General features: G+C 35.1%; 1 protein-coding gene across 1 annotated transcript in view; it reads left to right on the top strand.

The window, feature by feature from the left end:
* Window positions 1–493: 493 nt before the first annotated feature.
* LOC148084458 (secretory phospholipase A2 receptor-like) overlaps window positions 494–14,627 on the top strand; it is a gene marked incomplete at its 5' end in the record, with an annotated part of 36,169 nt that continues 22,035 nt past the window's right edge. The window contains 4 exons of the mRNA XM_087785614.1: window positions 494–911; window positions 1,670–1,996; window positions 2,636–2,733; window positions 3,803–3,841. Coding sequence (XP_087641740.1) covers window positions 494–911; window positions 1,670–1,996; window positions 2,636–2,733; window positions 3,803–3,841 — 882 coding nt within the window. The remainder of the gene's footprint in view (window positions 912–1,669; window positions 1,997–2,635; window positions 2,734–3,802; window positions 3,842–14,627) is intronic.

Consider the following 14,627-nt stretch of genomic DNA (forward strand, 5'->3'; position numbering starts at 1 on the left):
ATTAAAATTTTATATCTTTATGTTTGAAGCCTGAAATGTGGGGAAATGTTGAAAGGTTCAAGGGGCCGAATACTTTCGCAAGGCACTGTATGTGGAAAGAAATTCGGTCGTTTGAATGCTTTCACAAACAATTGGACCATTATTTCAAAATAAAAACAAAAACTTACATGGTGATTGATTTTGAAATGATATTTATTATGAAAATGAATAGCTAAAGAATTTATGAACGTTAAAAAGGAGTAGCTTGAGTGGAAATGATTTAACAAACGGATACATTTTCAGAATTCAAGAATTCACCTTTAATAGTCAACCAATGTTTCATGGTTGATGTTGATGTTAATGTGTTGATTTAGGTGTCTTTTAAATTGATCTTGAAACTATTGTATTACAGTATTCGTCTGTTCCCTCAATACTTTGTTGTATATCAAATATCAAATATATCAATTTGGTTATCATCTTTAATTATATATATTTTTTTCCTGTCAATCTTTTATTTTCAGTCCTGGTGTCTCTGGTAGTTGTCAGCTCCGGGATGATAAAATTCCAACTAGTGGATGAGAAACTTAAATGGGCTGATGCTCAGAAATACTGTCGGGAAGTGTTTGCTGACCTGGCAACCATAGTGACGGTGGAGGAAAAGCAATACTTGGTAGAATTTTCCGAGGGCAAAGACAGAAACGACGGACCGAGCGTCGGAGGTAGCGAAGAAGATGAATTTTGGATCGGATTGTATTACGACCCAAACAGCTGGATGTGGTCCATTGACGGCACATATTTTGAAAACGGCGGCAGAGACGAGTTTGGAAACTGGTCGGACAACGATGGTGGGAAGGAGCATTGTGCACGGTTACAAAATGGGACATTAGATGATTGCTCATGTTCTCTCAAATTTAAAGCCATATGCTATGACAGTAAGTGCTGATTTTTTTTAAATTATCTTTTTATTTACTAAATTCAATTTCACTTTCAAAGTAGGACTTTGTTTACTATGGTGCTGAAAGAGAAAATTGTTCGAACCCCAAAGAAATATGTGATATTAGTAAGGGTAATTGTGAAATGTATCCCGTAAAACCAGGCTAAAGGTTAAGTAAACGCCATGGATTGGTCAAATGGCATTTCACTGATTGATCAAATCGTATCCACAACCCAGTGTGGCTGCTTGTTTTGACAAGGCCACGCCATTCTTGCTGCCATGACAGACTAGAAGCTTTAGATTGGAAAACTTTCTAAACAGGGCTTAGACAGAATGGAATGCTGAGGTAAGAAGGCCACGTGGCAACCCCTGATATACAGTAGCTATCTAGCAGTTACTAGAGCTCAAACTAAAGGGAACACAGGGCTTCCAAGACAATAGACAAGTCGGATGAGGACACCAGCATATGGGGACTGCAATAGGAGTTGCACACATTTTAAGAATTCACATTAAAATTTTAACCTTAAACGATTGCACGCATATCCAGGTGTTTAGTTCGTAGTTGTTAATGAAATGTATTGCTTTGTTATGTGTATTGTTATGAGATTATCTTTACTGTGCCATTGTAAAAAGTATATGTTGTATGTATGTTTGATTCGTTACCATTTATTCGTTTAGTTATTTGTTTATGACTATACACTGAATGTATAAAAAATACATAACTTCAAACATCATTAATATATATTTGTTCTACAGATTCCACTGATAGCTACGTGCCCTCGTACCTTCTGAAGAACTTTAAGGACTCTGAGGCTTTATGCAGAAGTCTTTTTTTTGAATTAGCCAGCATTAAAAACAGCTCAGAGCTGAAGAAAATCGTGGATATTTTTGGGAATGATTCAAGCTGGTGGATTGGTTTGTCAAACCAGGGATGGAAGTGGTCGGACCAAAATGATTCCAGAGTGGGATACTGGCGTTCAAATCAGCCGTCTAATACTAACGGTGATGAATTTTGTGCGTTCACCGGAAAGAATGGTTGGGAGGACGCTCCTTGTGAGGAAAAGAAACCATTTTTCTGTACAGGTAAGAAACATGCAAGTTTTTAGACTTTAGAGCTTCATGCTTAAAGGTGAGGTAGGTGATCCATCGTTGTATGCTTTATTGGCACAGGTAAGGGGAAACATAAGGTAAAATATAATTATCTTTAACCTTAAAACTTAATGTGGATTGATATGTTATATATTTTTAACACAATTTTAACAGGTTTAAAAAATTATCCACCACCTGGTTACAGGAAATGTGCTGGAGATTAATCCGGGTGAGGTCACTAAACCTCTTCCAGCTAAATCTCCTTTTTTTTAGAGCTCAGTAGGTGGCATCCTTAGTTTAAAAGTTTAAAATTTAAGGGTGGGCTGATTAAAAGGTAGAAAAGAATACTAAAACATCTGTGGATCCTGATGATGTGAATGATGTCCAGTTCTTTAAACATCCAAAATGTAAAAACACATTAAAAATCTGATTATGAGCTGCTATTTGTTGTTAAGTTGCCCAGGTGTTGTGTTTTTCTTTGAAGCAGCTCAACACAATGTATCTTGCAAATGACTTAGCTTATGTCAGTGACTTGAAACATATACTACTGGCTAAACAGATTATAATAAATGTTTATATCAAACACTGTTCAAAAATGTTTTTGTTTCACACTAACATTTCATTGTTTTGCAGTTGCCCCAAAGAAGTTTGTCCTTGTGTCTTTTGTCCTCAATACAACCAGCAACGAACTTCCATCAAAATCCTTTTTATTGCAAGCCATAAAGCAAAAGGCAAGTTTGGACCTATCAGACGCACACAATGTTCAAGATTTTTTATGTGGAATGTTCCTATAATAGGTAGATTGTGTATATTGAATTGTAAGTATTACTTGCTGGGTCTTGATAAGTATACATGCACTACAATAATGCAGTAGTACCATAGCATTTGAGAATGGTAATGAGCTTCATGAAACAGCATGTTTACATTCAAAGTCCACTAGAGGGCACTCCGCACTCTATAATCAGTAGAAAACCGGAATTATTTACTAGTGATTACTCATAGTAACAAGCAATAGGAAACTGTTTCATGAAGCTTCATCCGTTTATCATTATTAGAAGAGAGGATGGGTATTGACATTTTACGCAAAAAAAAATACCTTTCTCAAATTCCAGTGCTAAATTAAAAAATATATATCTAGCAGAAATTCAGTCACGTTAGAATCAATGATTCACTGCACAAACTCTTTGAAAGCTGGAATCCATCTGGAAATGTTCCTTATGCAAAAGCCAAGCCCCAAAATTAATACTGCAAGAACATCACAGTGGAAACACCTTCAGGGTTTAAAAAAAAACAAACTTTTTAACATAATTTCTGACAAAGTCCAAGCACAGAGGTCCATTAAAAAATTCGGGATCAGTATTTAATTAAAAGCTTAATTACATTCACGATCTTCTTATGTATTTTTAAATCTATTACTATAAAGTTCACGATTCAAGTCAGCTTCGTTACCCTCTAAAAGGTGCTACAGAGCTCTTCTTAGACTAAGACATGACTTGCTAGTTTTCTCGCCCTATTCATCTGTAAAGGCTTATTGTTAGTGCTACAATAGCGTGAATAGGCTCATTTTGTTTGTCTCATTCCAAGGAAGGTATGTAGCCGAAATATTAAGCAAGTCATAGCCTTTTAGAAGATGCAAGTACTCAACGTTTCTTATGAAAGCCAAATAATTTGACAATAATTTATGTGAAGCTTCATGAAGGAATTTCAGTTTTCTTTTGTCACTGACTGAGGGTAACTGTATGCAAGGGAACGATATTACAAATGTGTATGATTTAACAATGTTTCTTTTTTTCTTTTTAGATACTGGGGAATCTGAGAGTGAATGGAATCAACCAGCATGTGAGGCTTACATGGACATGATCTGTAACATTTCAATATAATTGAATATATTCAACTAACAACGATCCAGCCATGAAGCCCCTTTTTTCAGCTGTTTTCATGATGTGTAATACTACTATGGAAAAACCTAATTCCTACAATGTTCTCTGCTGAAGCTGTAATTTTGGTTGAAGTATCAAAAACAACAATAAATGAAAACAACTGAAGGAAAACAATGTCAGTTTGTTTAGGATATGGACCCGTCTGCTATTTGTCCAGAAAAGCACCTTCAAAAACGTTTATTTATGGTAGTTTTTGTTGTTGATTTTGCTGGCTGGGTTTGTAAGTGACTTATGATCTGCACCCAGCCTCTAGTGGAAACTTAACAAACTGCAACCGTATGCAACTATGGCTTCACGTTTGAAAATCAGATGTCAGATGTTTCTTTTTCAGAACCAACAATTTGCGATTATTCATTGATTATTAAAGATTTACCTACACGGAGAGAGTTAATGCAATATTAAAAATATTATGTATTGATTCTATTTATACCATATTGAAATATTTTTAACTTATTAATATTTATACTTTTATATACATTAATGCTATGCTACGTTATTTATTTATTCTGTTTATACTATATTGCACTATTTTTAAATTATTAATATTTATATTTATACTTTATATATACATTCGCTCTGCTTTGTTTTTAAACAGTTTCAACAAGTCTAAGTCTTTAGAAGGCGGTGACTCTGACAACTAAAGTCAAGATAAGAAATGTGATTAATGTAGTGCCATGTTAGCAATTTACGTAAATATATATTTTCTTTTTATAAAATATCTTCCTCCAAGTTGCAGTGAGCAAATAGATGTTTTATTTATTCATAGCTCTCTCACAATTGCTTTGATACTCTTGTGTTTGTGTAGTTTATTATCCACATAAGTGTTCCTCTAGGACTTATAAGCCTGATAAAGCCTTTTAGATGTATATTATAGTTCCCTTATTTTAATTATCTAATAAGTTCAAGGTCAGTTATTTTTAAACCAAATTAGAATGGTTTGGGGAAGACATATCAGCAGAGCAAATCAAACTTTGGAGCAGAGCCCTGTCTATCAGAAAAAGGTCTTAACAGATGTCTGGATTTTCTCACTTCTTCTTCTTGAATAACAGATTTAAGAAGGAATATTCACAGTCATCTAAGAAAATGATTCAATCCCTCCTGAGTTGAGGGTAGAATAATCATACACAATGCAACTTCACACAGAAAAAAAACACTGAAAAGCAAAAATACATTCTCGTAGGAAAAAAGGGATATTTGTTGTTGAAGTTGAAGTTGATATTGAAGTTGTTCAAGTGCAAGTGAAGTGGTTTAAATGTTTTGTAAACATGGTAAACCACCGTGGTGGTAGAAATGTTTCAATTGAAATAATCTTGAGGTGGATTTAAAAAAAATGTAATATATATGTATTACAGATACGTGTCAAGTAAAGTTAAAAAAACATATGTGGTTATTTTCTAAATATTTATTCATACGAATGTCTTATCAAAAGTGCATTTGTAGATATTATTATTGTCTTTGATTATTTAGCCAAAGTTGAAATCTGTTTCTTTGAAACGCATCTCTAATTAAATGATTCATTATTGATGTGTTGAGACTTTTTTTTACCTCACTCTGTCTGGTATATTGATGAAAGCCCAAGGAGGGAAGCTGTGTCTCTGTCTGCTTTCCTTGAGTAATATCTACACTCCTTCATTTCCCTTCTTTCTCTTTTCAGCTCATCAGGGTTGGTAAATTATTGACGAGTGACAGTGCAGCAGAGAGTGTTCAAATGGAGTCATACATTAATGGTCATAATAGTTTTCTGTCACTACCGGGTGCTGCACGTCAGTCATGATAAATAAAATATATGGACCCTTTCGTAAGAGACATTCTTCAAGGCTTAATGACATGAACAGAAATGATTTTGTATCTTCAATGAGCAAAGCAAACTAAAATCTAAAATATTTCAGTTAATAGATTTTTTTTAACCACTGATGGATTATTATCTTCTGTTAAGTACTTGTAAACTTTGATATCTGTAAAAGTTATGCATGGTAATTTCACCTTCTAAATATCTATGTACTGTAGAGTAGTATAACAAACGATATCTAAAGTCCTTTATTAACTAGATTAAGTTATAACCACACGCTAGATCTCGTACTAGCATACAGGCTTGAAATTAAAAACATAATTAGATCTCCTCAGAACTCACATTAGTTCAAACTTGAACTGACCCAACTCCACAGAGAAGACGCACTTTCAAAATATGTAAGCAAGTAAGTCTGAAAGTGTCGTAACCACATTTAAGAAAGCAATTCCCTCAGTTCTCATTATCCCTTTTCTTATCAGGCGACTGATGAACAATTATAACTATGGGTGACCATAGTTACAATGACATTGACAGCATTGTTGACATTACAGACTTGCTACATAACTGCTTAACTTAATTGCACCATTAACTCAAAAGACTGTCATACAATCTAAATAATTAAAAAGTGTTACCATTAAAGGAAAGATTCTCCTATTAGACCAAGACAATTGTCAATCAATGTTTTCTCTTCTGAATCCACAACATCTCTCTTGGATTCTATTGCCACATGGCTGCATAAATGGCGACTATTGTGAAAACCCATCCACCCATCCATCTATCTTTCTGTCTCTCTATCTATCCATCTATCCATCTATCCATCCATCCATCCATCCATCTATCCTGACTGTATTAAGTCCCCCATCATCGGATGTTTTGATGTTTTTACTTTATAAAGTACCCCTTTCTGAAATAGCAGTGAATGAGAGGTTACGAGAAAGGAGCCCAGTATGACGTAGTAATGGGATTAACTCCTTCTGTGGCAGCAAAGAATGTCTGCTTCTTCATATACTGAGCTATACTGTCCTCACTACTCACCATTTATCCTACCTCTCTCTTTTGTCCATTTACCATCATCTCATATAGTCTTACTTAAACTTTTAGTCTCTTGAGTCATTAGATACAAATATATATATAAATATATAATATGTTATGGGTGAGGGTGTATATCAATGATGGGGTTATGAAGCTTCATGAAGCAGTTTCATCATGTTCACACCCTAATAGGTGGCGGTCTCTGGGCTATCATTTAAGGCCATGAACAAAAATGAAAATGAAAATCACGGTTTAAAAGAAGTTAGGCTGGTTGGATTTGGGTGAAAATGGCAATTTAATATGTACTAGATTGTGTTGAGAACACCCTTAAAAGATCATTTTTATATATAGCGTTAAAGGAAGGAACAAACGGGGTCACACACCATCACAGCTATGTTTTGTTTTGACTATATATATTTCTTTTTTTTCTTGTGTACCTTCGAAGAGGCTGGATGCACTCATCTGCTGGCACTTCGACTCATAATCTACCAGTGTCTTGGTTGTTGCCAGAATCTTTTGAAATAGTCATGGATGTTTAGTGAGTTCAAGAACTCGTCTCTTGCTTTTGCATAAGAACAGGAGGGAGCTCAGCAGCACTTGCTCAATGTACTGGCTGTGTGCTGAGCCCCCTCCTGTTCATCCTGTAGACACACAACTGATTAGAGCAATTTTTTCTCATCAATCTATATTGAGGACTATGTTATGTAGATGTATGTTATGGTTAATAAAAAGCTTAGACAACAGTAGACATTTACCCAACCTGGAAATTTCCCCTCGCGGGACTAATAAGGGATTCTAAAAAAAAAAAGAAAAGAAATAGATGAACAAGAACAGTAGGATATGCTCACTATTGCACAATTATGTTTAAGTATGCAAAATAATTACATATTTCTGTGATGTTGTAGTAAATTAATTTTGACTGATAAAACATTGCTGGAAATAGTAAATAATAAGTAACCGTTACTGCTCAGTAACAAGACTCTGAGCAGTTCTTGGCTGTTTTTGATTGAATTGCCAAACAGAAGCAGGCGTTCTAACTTTATTATAATATATTGTATACATATCCATGATTAATTAACACTATAGAGGAATTATTAGGAACTATTGAAATGCAAAGTGTTCTGCAAAAACAAAATGAAACAGCATCAATAAAGTCACTTATGCTATTATCTGAAATACATAAAAACGAAAACATAATAGCTGAAATTGTTACTGTAGATTGTTTTTGCCACACATGCATTATGTATAGTACATCTCCATTTGAGTCCAGGGAACTCATCCTCAAGTTAGAGTTCACTTAATCTCTGATAATTTAGAATGTTTAGGATAAAGTTCTAAATGATTGGACAAAGTCAGAAAGAGTCGTGGCAAATTTGTCATTTAAATGTTGGACTAGGTGAATGGTGTTTTAGATTACAGCGCCTATATCTCTAAATATATATATATATATATTATATATATATTTAATTTCAGTCACCACTTGCTGTTTTCTGTTACCCTCGATGTGGTCTTGATGAGCACTACCTATTTTTCATCCAAAATTGAAGTTTGTTCGGAACTTGTAGATAGTAAACTTCAGCATTTCTAAGAAAAACAAGTTTACTTTTGTGCTGTTTGTCATTGATCTGTGAGATAATTTCCCTCACAACAAACCCGTATATATTCAGGCATCTTTGCAGAAAACAAGATCACAAGACCAACCTCTGGGCTTTGTTTGCTTTCCTATACACAAATTACATTTTCTATGTTAGTAGCTGGACTGCGAGTTTGATACCTGAAGAAGAAATGGATTGCAAGTGTTGTACTGGCTAAGATATGCATGAGTGGAGAAGGCAGAAAAATAATCAAAATAACAAGAGTAGGGCAAAAGCTCAGTCAGCATGCTTTACATATTGAGCGTATGCATTTGTATAGGAGTCAGAGTTACACAATGAGCTTTTTTTTCTATTTATTTTCTGTTTACCTTACATCAGCTGAAGCGTCTCCGATTGCTTATTCTTCCCAGACTAATCACAAACCCTCCGCAACCTGTGATAAATGACCGATTAAAGTTATTAGCGGGATAAAGCACAACACGCTTCATAACTGCGTTTGCCAAATGATGGGAGTTCTTGGCGATCAACGTCCAGTGATTACGCAGCACTTATATTGTCTTACCCAGGCTTTGAAATGATGTGACTGGGACGAGGACTCGGGGAGAAATGAACAGGAATTATCTCTAATCTTATCCAAACTCTCCAATTCCTCGCCCTCTAATAATGGTCATTTGTTATCCTGGTCGTACACCATCACTGCTGAGGCGTGTAGAAGCGAGTTTGCTAAAATATTCCAAAAGATTATTTATGTTTAAGAGCATCTCAGTGGGATGAAATTAGAGATGAAATAAATGCTTGTATAGAAGTTGCTGAATGATAAATGCCACCATGTATTTATCACATGATTGCACAACCTTTTCTTTTCTTTTTTTACAAAGCATTTTTTTCCCATGAGTTTGCTTTGCTTTACAGGCAATTCATCTCAGCTTCTTCTGGACTGTTGCCAAAATATGCAGTCTCCTGAGACAGTCCTGGACATTTGCTGAGCTCCAGAACTTGTCCCTCGCTTTTGCATATGTTTGTGAACAGGAGGGAGCTTAGTAGCACAGTACCACTTGCTCTCTGTGTAGGGCGTGTGCTGAGCCCCCTCCTGTTCAACCTGTTGACTTACTTGCTAGAAAAAAAATGTGTTTTCTGTTTTCATTAAGCAAATACACCATGAACTAGATTTTTGTTTTTGAAGTTGAACGTTTATAAGAATATAAAACTGACAATATCCAATATTATTTGTATTTATCAAAAAACACAAACAGATTTTATTGTAAATAAACGAACTAATTATTTAACGCATTTGTATTAGTCAAGCATAAGAAATGAACAACATTGCGTAGTTCAATGGAAGAAAACTGCACCCTACTTCCTTAGGATGACTTCTGGAGTTGCTCTGGTGTTAAAAAATTAAATCTAGACTAATTTGTTCAAAGAACTTTGATCTTGACCATCTGAACTTCTTTCTTCACTGGAACAAATGTTTCCTCCATGTATACCTGCTGCAGTAATGGTATTTTAGTTATTTACATAGTACATATAATATTTTGTTACCACAATTTAAAATATAAAATAATATAACACTATAATGTCTGGATAAATAGTTTTAAACTTTAGCTTGACTTTATTTTGCATATAGAAGAGATATTCTGACTCTTTAAATCATTTATCTTAATAAGAAAAAACATTAGGACCTCATGGTTCAAGGCACAGTGATTTATCTTAAACCTGTTAAATGCAAATTCGAATTATTTTCATCAGTTTTTTATTTAAATAGAGCATCAGTGGAAAAATACAGTAGATATGTTTATCTTTACTGGACTTTCCCTCTCCACGACTACTTCGTCCTGGGCTTTCTAGGGGACCAAAGGACTAGGGGACCAAAGGACCAAAGTTCCAAAGAGGCAGCGGTTCTACTTGTAACCCCTCTCAGGAACACCTGGGCCAAGAAAACATATATATATATATATATATATATATATATATATATATATATATATATATATGTAATGTAGCGTGGATCATGTAGAATGGAGAACATTTCCTTAACGTAGGAATTTACTCAGGTGACTCAAGAAAATAAAACAATCCTTTAATGCTCTCACTACATTCTGCTGCCTATTTAAAGCATAGGAAGCAACAAATACATATAGAGACAGTAAATTATTTTTTATGTGCGTGTTGCATCCTACCTTCAATCAGGTCGACTACTTTCAGAGTGAACATGGAACAAGTGGATTTATGAGTCAAAGTTACACATACACTAGTACAAGTACACACAAGTCTAAACTTCTTTTGAAAACAAAACAAAACTTTTCACCTGAACTTATATATTTCCCAGTCTCAGGTTCGACTAGCAATTCCAACATCGTAGCTGGAGTGGAACACACCGGTGCATTGGAAAAATAGATTGAAAAACAGCACCTGCATATATCTTTGGAGGCATGAAGCAAAACACATTTCTTATGAACCAAACTGCAGCGGCAGTGATGCTACTTCTCCCATCATAAATTAATGTACCATTAAATTGATTTCAAACTTTAGATTGCTATGAAAAAAAAATCAAGACCCAATTTACACTGCTTAGGTTCTCATATTGTATAAAGGAACATGACTTTAGATAAACCCAGGCTCTGCAGGAAGAGGTCTGATGGTCTTGGGGTCATTGGTCACCTGTCAAGATGACGGATGAGGGTCTATAATGTGAATCAGAAAACAAGGTCTGGGTATTAACCAAATAATGGGGTTGATCATGCATTTTACATGAGCTCTAGAAGAGTCTGGCAAAAACAGCATGAAGATGCTGTCAACAAACGTGTACAAAGGAAAAGAAAACAATTGAGGGGGAAATTCAAGGCGAATGGAGAATCAAAATTACACTTACTGAAGATACTAAGCCCAATTTAAATCACATGAGAATACAACAATATAGAGGTCCACTTAGCATCATAGGAGTTTGGCTGTTCTGACACCACAGACTGGAACAAGAAAACGTGTGTAGCAGCTGCCGGTACGCTTATTGCACATTGCATCTAGCCAGGAATCAGCTCACAGCAAGAAAGTTATGTGGATAGACTGAGGCCTTCTGATAATTAAATTAAAGCAAAAAACTCTCTAAAACACAATTGGTTTCACTGCTGTGCTCATCCCTTCTTCTGTGGTTGATCTCTATCATTAACAAAGATTTGGAAATTCTGATATTTTATTCTGAGATGCTAGGAAAAGCACTTCTCAATCGGCAATTAAATCAATCAATTTATTAAAAATAAAATGCAGACTAAAGCAAATTTTTATATAGGAATTCAGTATTATGCTTTATGTCATCACATTGCAGGTCAAATTGTTGGTTTATTTACAAATTTATTGTTTCAATTCAACAGGGAACTGGATTTTTTTTTTACTTATTGTTATCTATATTGCATGAACTTCGGATTTTATTGTTATCTATATTGCATCAACTTCGGATTTTAGGGCTACTGTAGGTCACTTGACATAGGCCGTCAACCAACACTGTGGTCTGCTGAGGCTGATAAGCCTCAATGCTCTGCGTGTTTGCACTTAAGCTCGTCTTTTTCAACCTGGTCGTTGTTGTAGAGCTCATTGATTTGCTGTTGTCCGTCTTCTATAACTGACCCTTCTCCTCTGACCTCCTAAATTGAAAAGAGATTTTCATCAAGCGAACTGCAAATGTCTTCCCTTTCTCTGATTATTATCTGCGACCTCCAAGATAGAGGTGTGTTTGAAAACCTCAGTAGATGGGGAGGAAGGTCCACCTGGCCTCAACTCAACTATATGTGTGTAGGATTTGCGCTTTAGTTGTTTCTATTGATTGGCCTTTTTCACAAAAGTCAGATAATTGATCAGAAGAGACCCTACTTTCTGTTTTGCTTCATCATAATCATCATAATTTTTTTTTTTTAAGTTTTTTAACCCTCGTGTCCGTCATCTTGACCCAGAGGCAACTCAAGGGATACCTCAAACACATTTGTTTTCAGGCCACTGGGTAATCTTGACCTTGAAATAATTCAAGGGTTAAAAGACAAAAAAAAATGTAATTTCTTTGTATTTCAGCCTTCATGTTGGTGAAAACAACAATAATAAAAGTGACATCTATCATTAAAGGAGAAAATCTGACTTCTTGATTATGGTATAGTTCTGTTCAGTAATCTTATATAAAGGCATGAACAAATGCAGTTGATAAGGGCCATCCATCACTTTTATCACAGACATGGATAAACATTAGAATTTAGGAATTTCATGGTGATTTATTTTTCTCTCCTGGGAACCGTAGGTGGAGAAAATAGATGTGTGAACCTGAGTCTGAACCTGACTAGTGTAAGATGGAGAGCCGGGTAAATGAGACAAGCTTTGGCTAGAGAGGGTTAATAAAAGCCTCAGGCTACAATTATGGAACCTCCAGGAGCCATCGGACTGTTACTCACTAGCAGTAACCGTGGCTGAAGAATCATAAGTGCTTTCACATTTTTGGAATTTTCTACTGAATTAGTTGTTCAGGTCCTTCCAGCAGATTTAAAAAACACCTTTTATTTATTTTTCTTCTTGTTCCATAAAAGGACTTAACCCACCAACCTTCAAACGATTGCAATCATTTAGACAGTTGATTAAAAAACCCACTGGATTGGCCAATATAACTGATGATAATGTAATACATTTAGTAGAGATTGATAAGTTAATAACCAGTTTAAATGTGATCTTAATAAATGTTGGTCTACTTCAGAATCACTGTTAACCGTAACATTTGAAATTTGCCAGTATCATAAAAATATCTAACATATAGTGGTTGAAGGTAACAAGTTCAATCCCACCTCTGGATGTGACAAAAAACAACAACTTAAGACTAAAGAAGTGTTTTATGCCATGATATTATAAAAATGGATTGTTTTATTTCATATAGACTTCATTTAGATATCATTTAGAAAATGTAATATATTTCTAAAAAATAACTTATGTATGTTTTCAAATAGACGAAAACAATTCTCAGACATTTCCACAAGAATAGTTTAATCATTTTGTCCAGATTTCACGAGGGCAAAAAATACAGTAAAAGGGATGCGTGTACACCCATGCAAGACTCTTAATCCTGTATTAATTGATAAAAATTATATTTAGTATAGAGTTTAGTTATTACCAATGCCTGTTTGTTAAAAATCTGAGTGAAAAAGCATCCTAACCTGTCACAGGTTAATGTTTCTTTTGGAGAAATTGGTCTTTTTTCAAGCAAAACACCCCAGAAACAGTAATAATCATTACAACAGAAATGTAATGAACATTTTCTTTCTGTGGTGACAAATAGTAACAGAGCCAGATGGTTGAGGACCGCCATTTTTGTTGGATAATGGGCCCATGAGAACAGTGGTGAATTACCTGAGGTTCGCGTAAACAAAAAAACAAAAGGGAATACAAGAATGATACAGGTGCACACAGGGAATCAGAAATCACTGCAAAAGACCTGCCAACACTGGCACCAGAATGGGGTCTTTGCAAATGTATCTTTATGCAGACTCAGGCTCAAATGATCCAGATTGGATCATTTTAATACGTTATTTATTTTACAGTTGAAATTAAAGAAAAATTATGGTTTATTCACGATGAAATAAAACAAATTATATTCAATCTTGATGATCTTTCCTGTCAAAATCAGGTCAAATCTGAACCAAAAACGTATAAGCTCATACTCTTTGTGGTTAAGACAAACATAGAAACACACAACACCTAGATACAGAAATACACAATACACATACAAGCAACCCCAACACGGAAAAAAACACAAAGCCACCCCAATACAAAAATATGCATTACCCCAACCTGTAAGCAGGCACATTTCCCCGCAACACAGTTACACAAACACACATACTACCCAACACACGCACACTCTTCCCTCATGAGGCCACATAATAGAGTCAAGGTGCTCCAAGTCGCCTCCAGGCCAGACTTTGCCCAGGTGTGTGTAACTCACTGTGTATTTCACATCATTCACAGCTAAATAGAGTCTGAAAAATACTGGTGTTTATCGATTTGTCTTAATCTGATACCAGTTAAATATATATATGTGTAGTTGACTGTCAATCATCCATCTCTTCTGACCTATAAATGGTTTAACAAGGCTCTTCTACCTTTTTCTCTTGCGTTGAATTTATTATGAATCTATTCTGAGAACCTTAACCATAGAAAATGATGTGGAAACGAACGATTTCCAAGGTCATGGTGCTCCACATCTGAACATGTAAAACACAAAATAAATGGAATTCTTGATGCGTGTT

This window comes from Callionymus lyra, chromosome 3 (genome assembly GCF_982586985.1).
Source record: "Callionymus lyra chromosome 3, fCalLyr1.hap1.1, whole genome shotgun sequence".
NCBI lineage: Eukaryota > Metazoa > Chordata > Actinopteri > Syngnathiformes > Callionymidae > Callionymus > Callionymus lyra.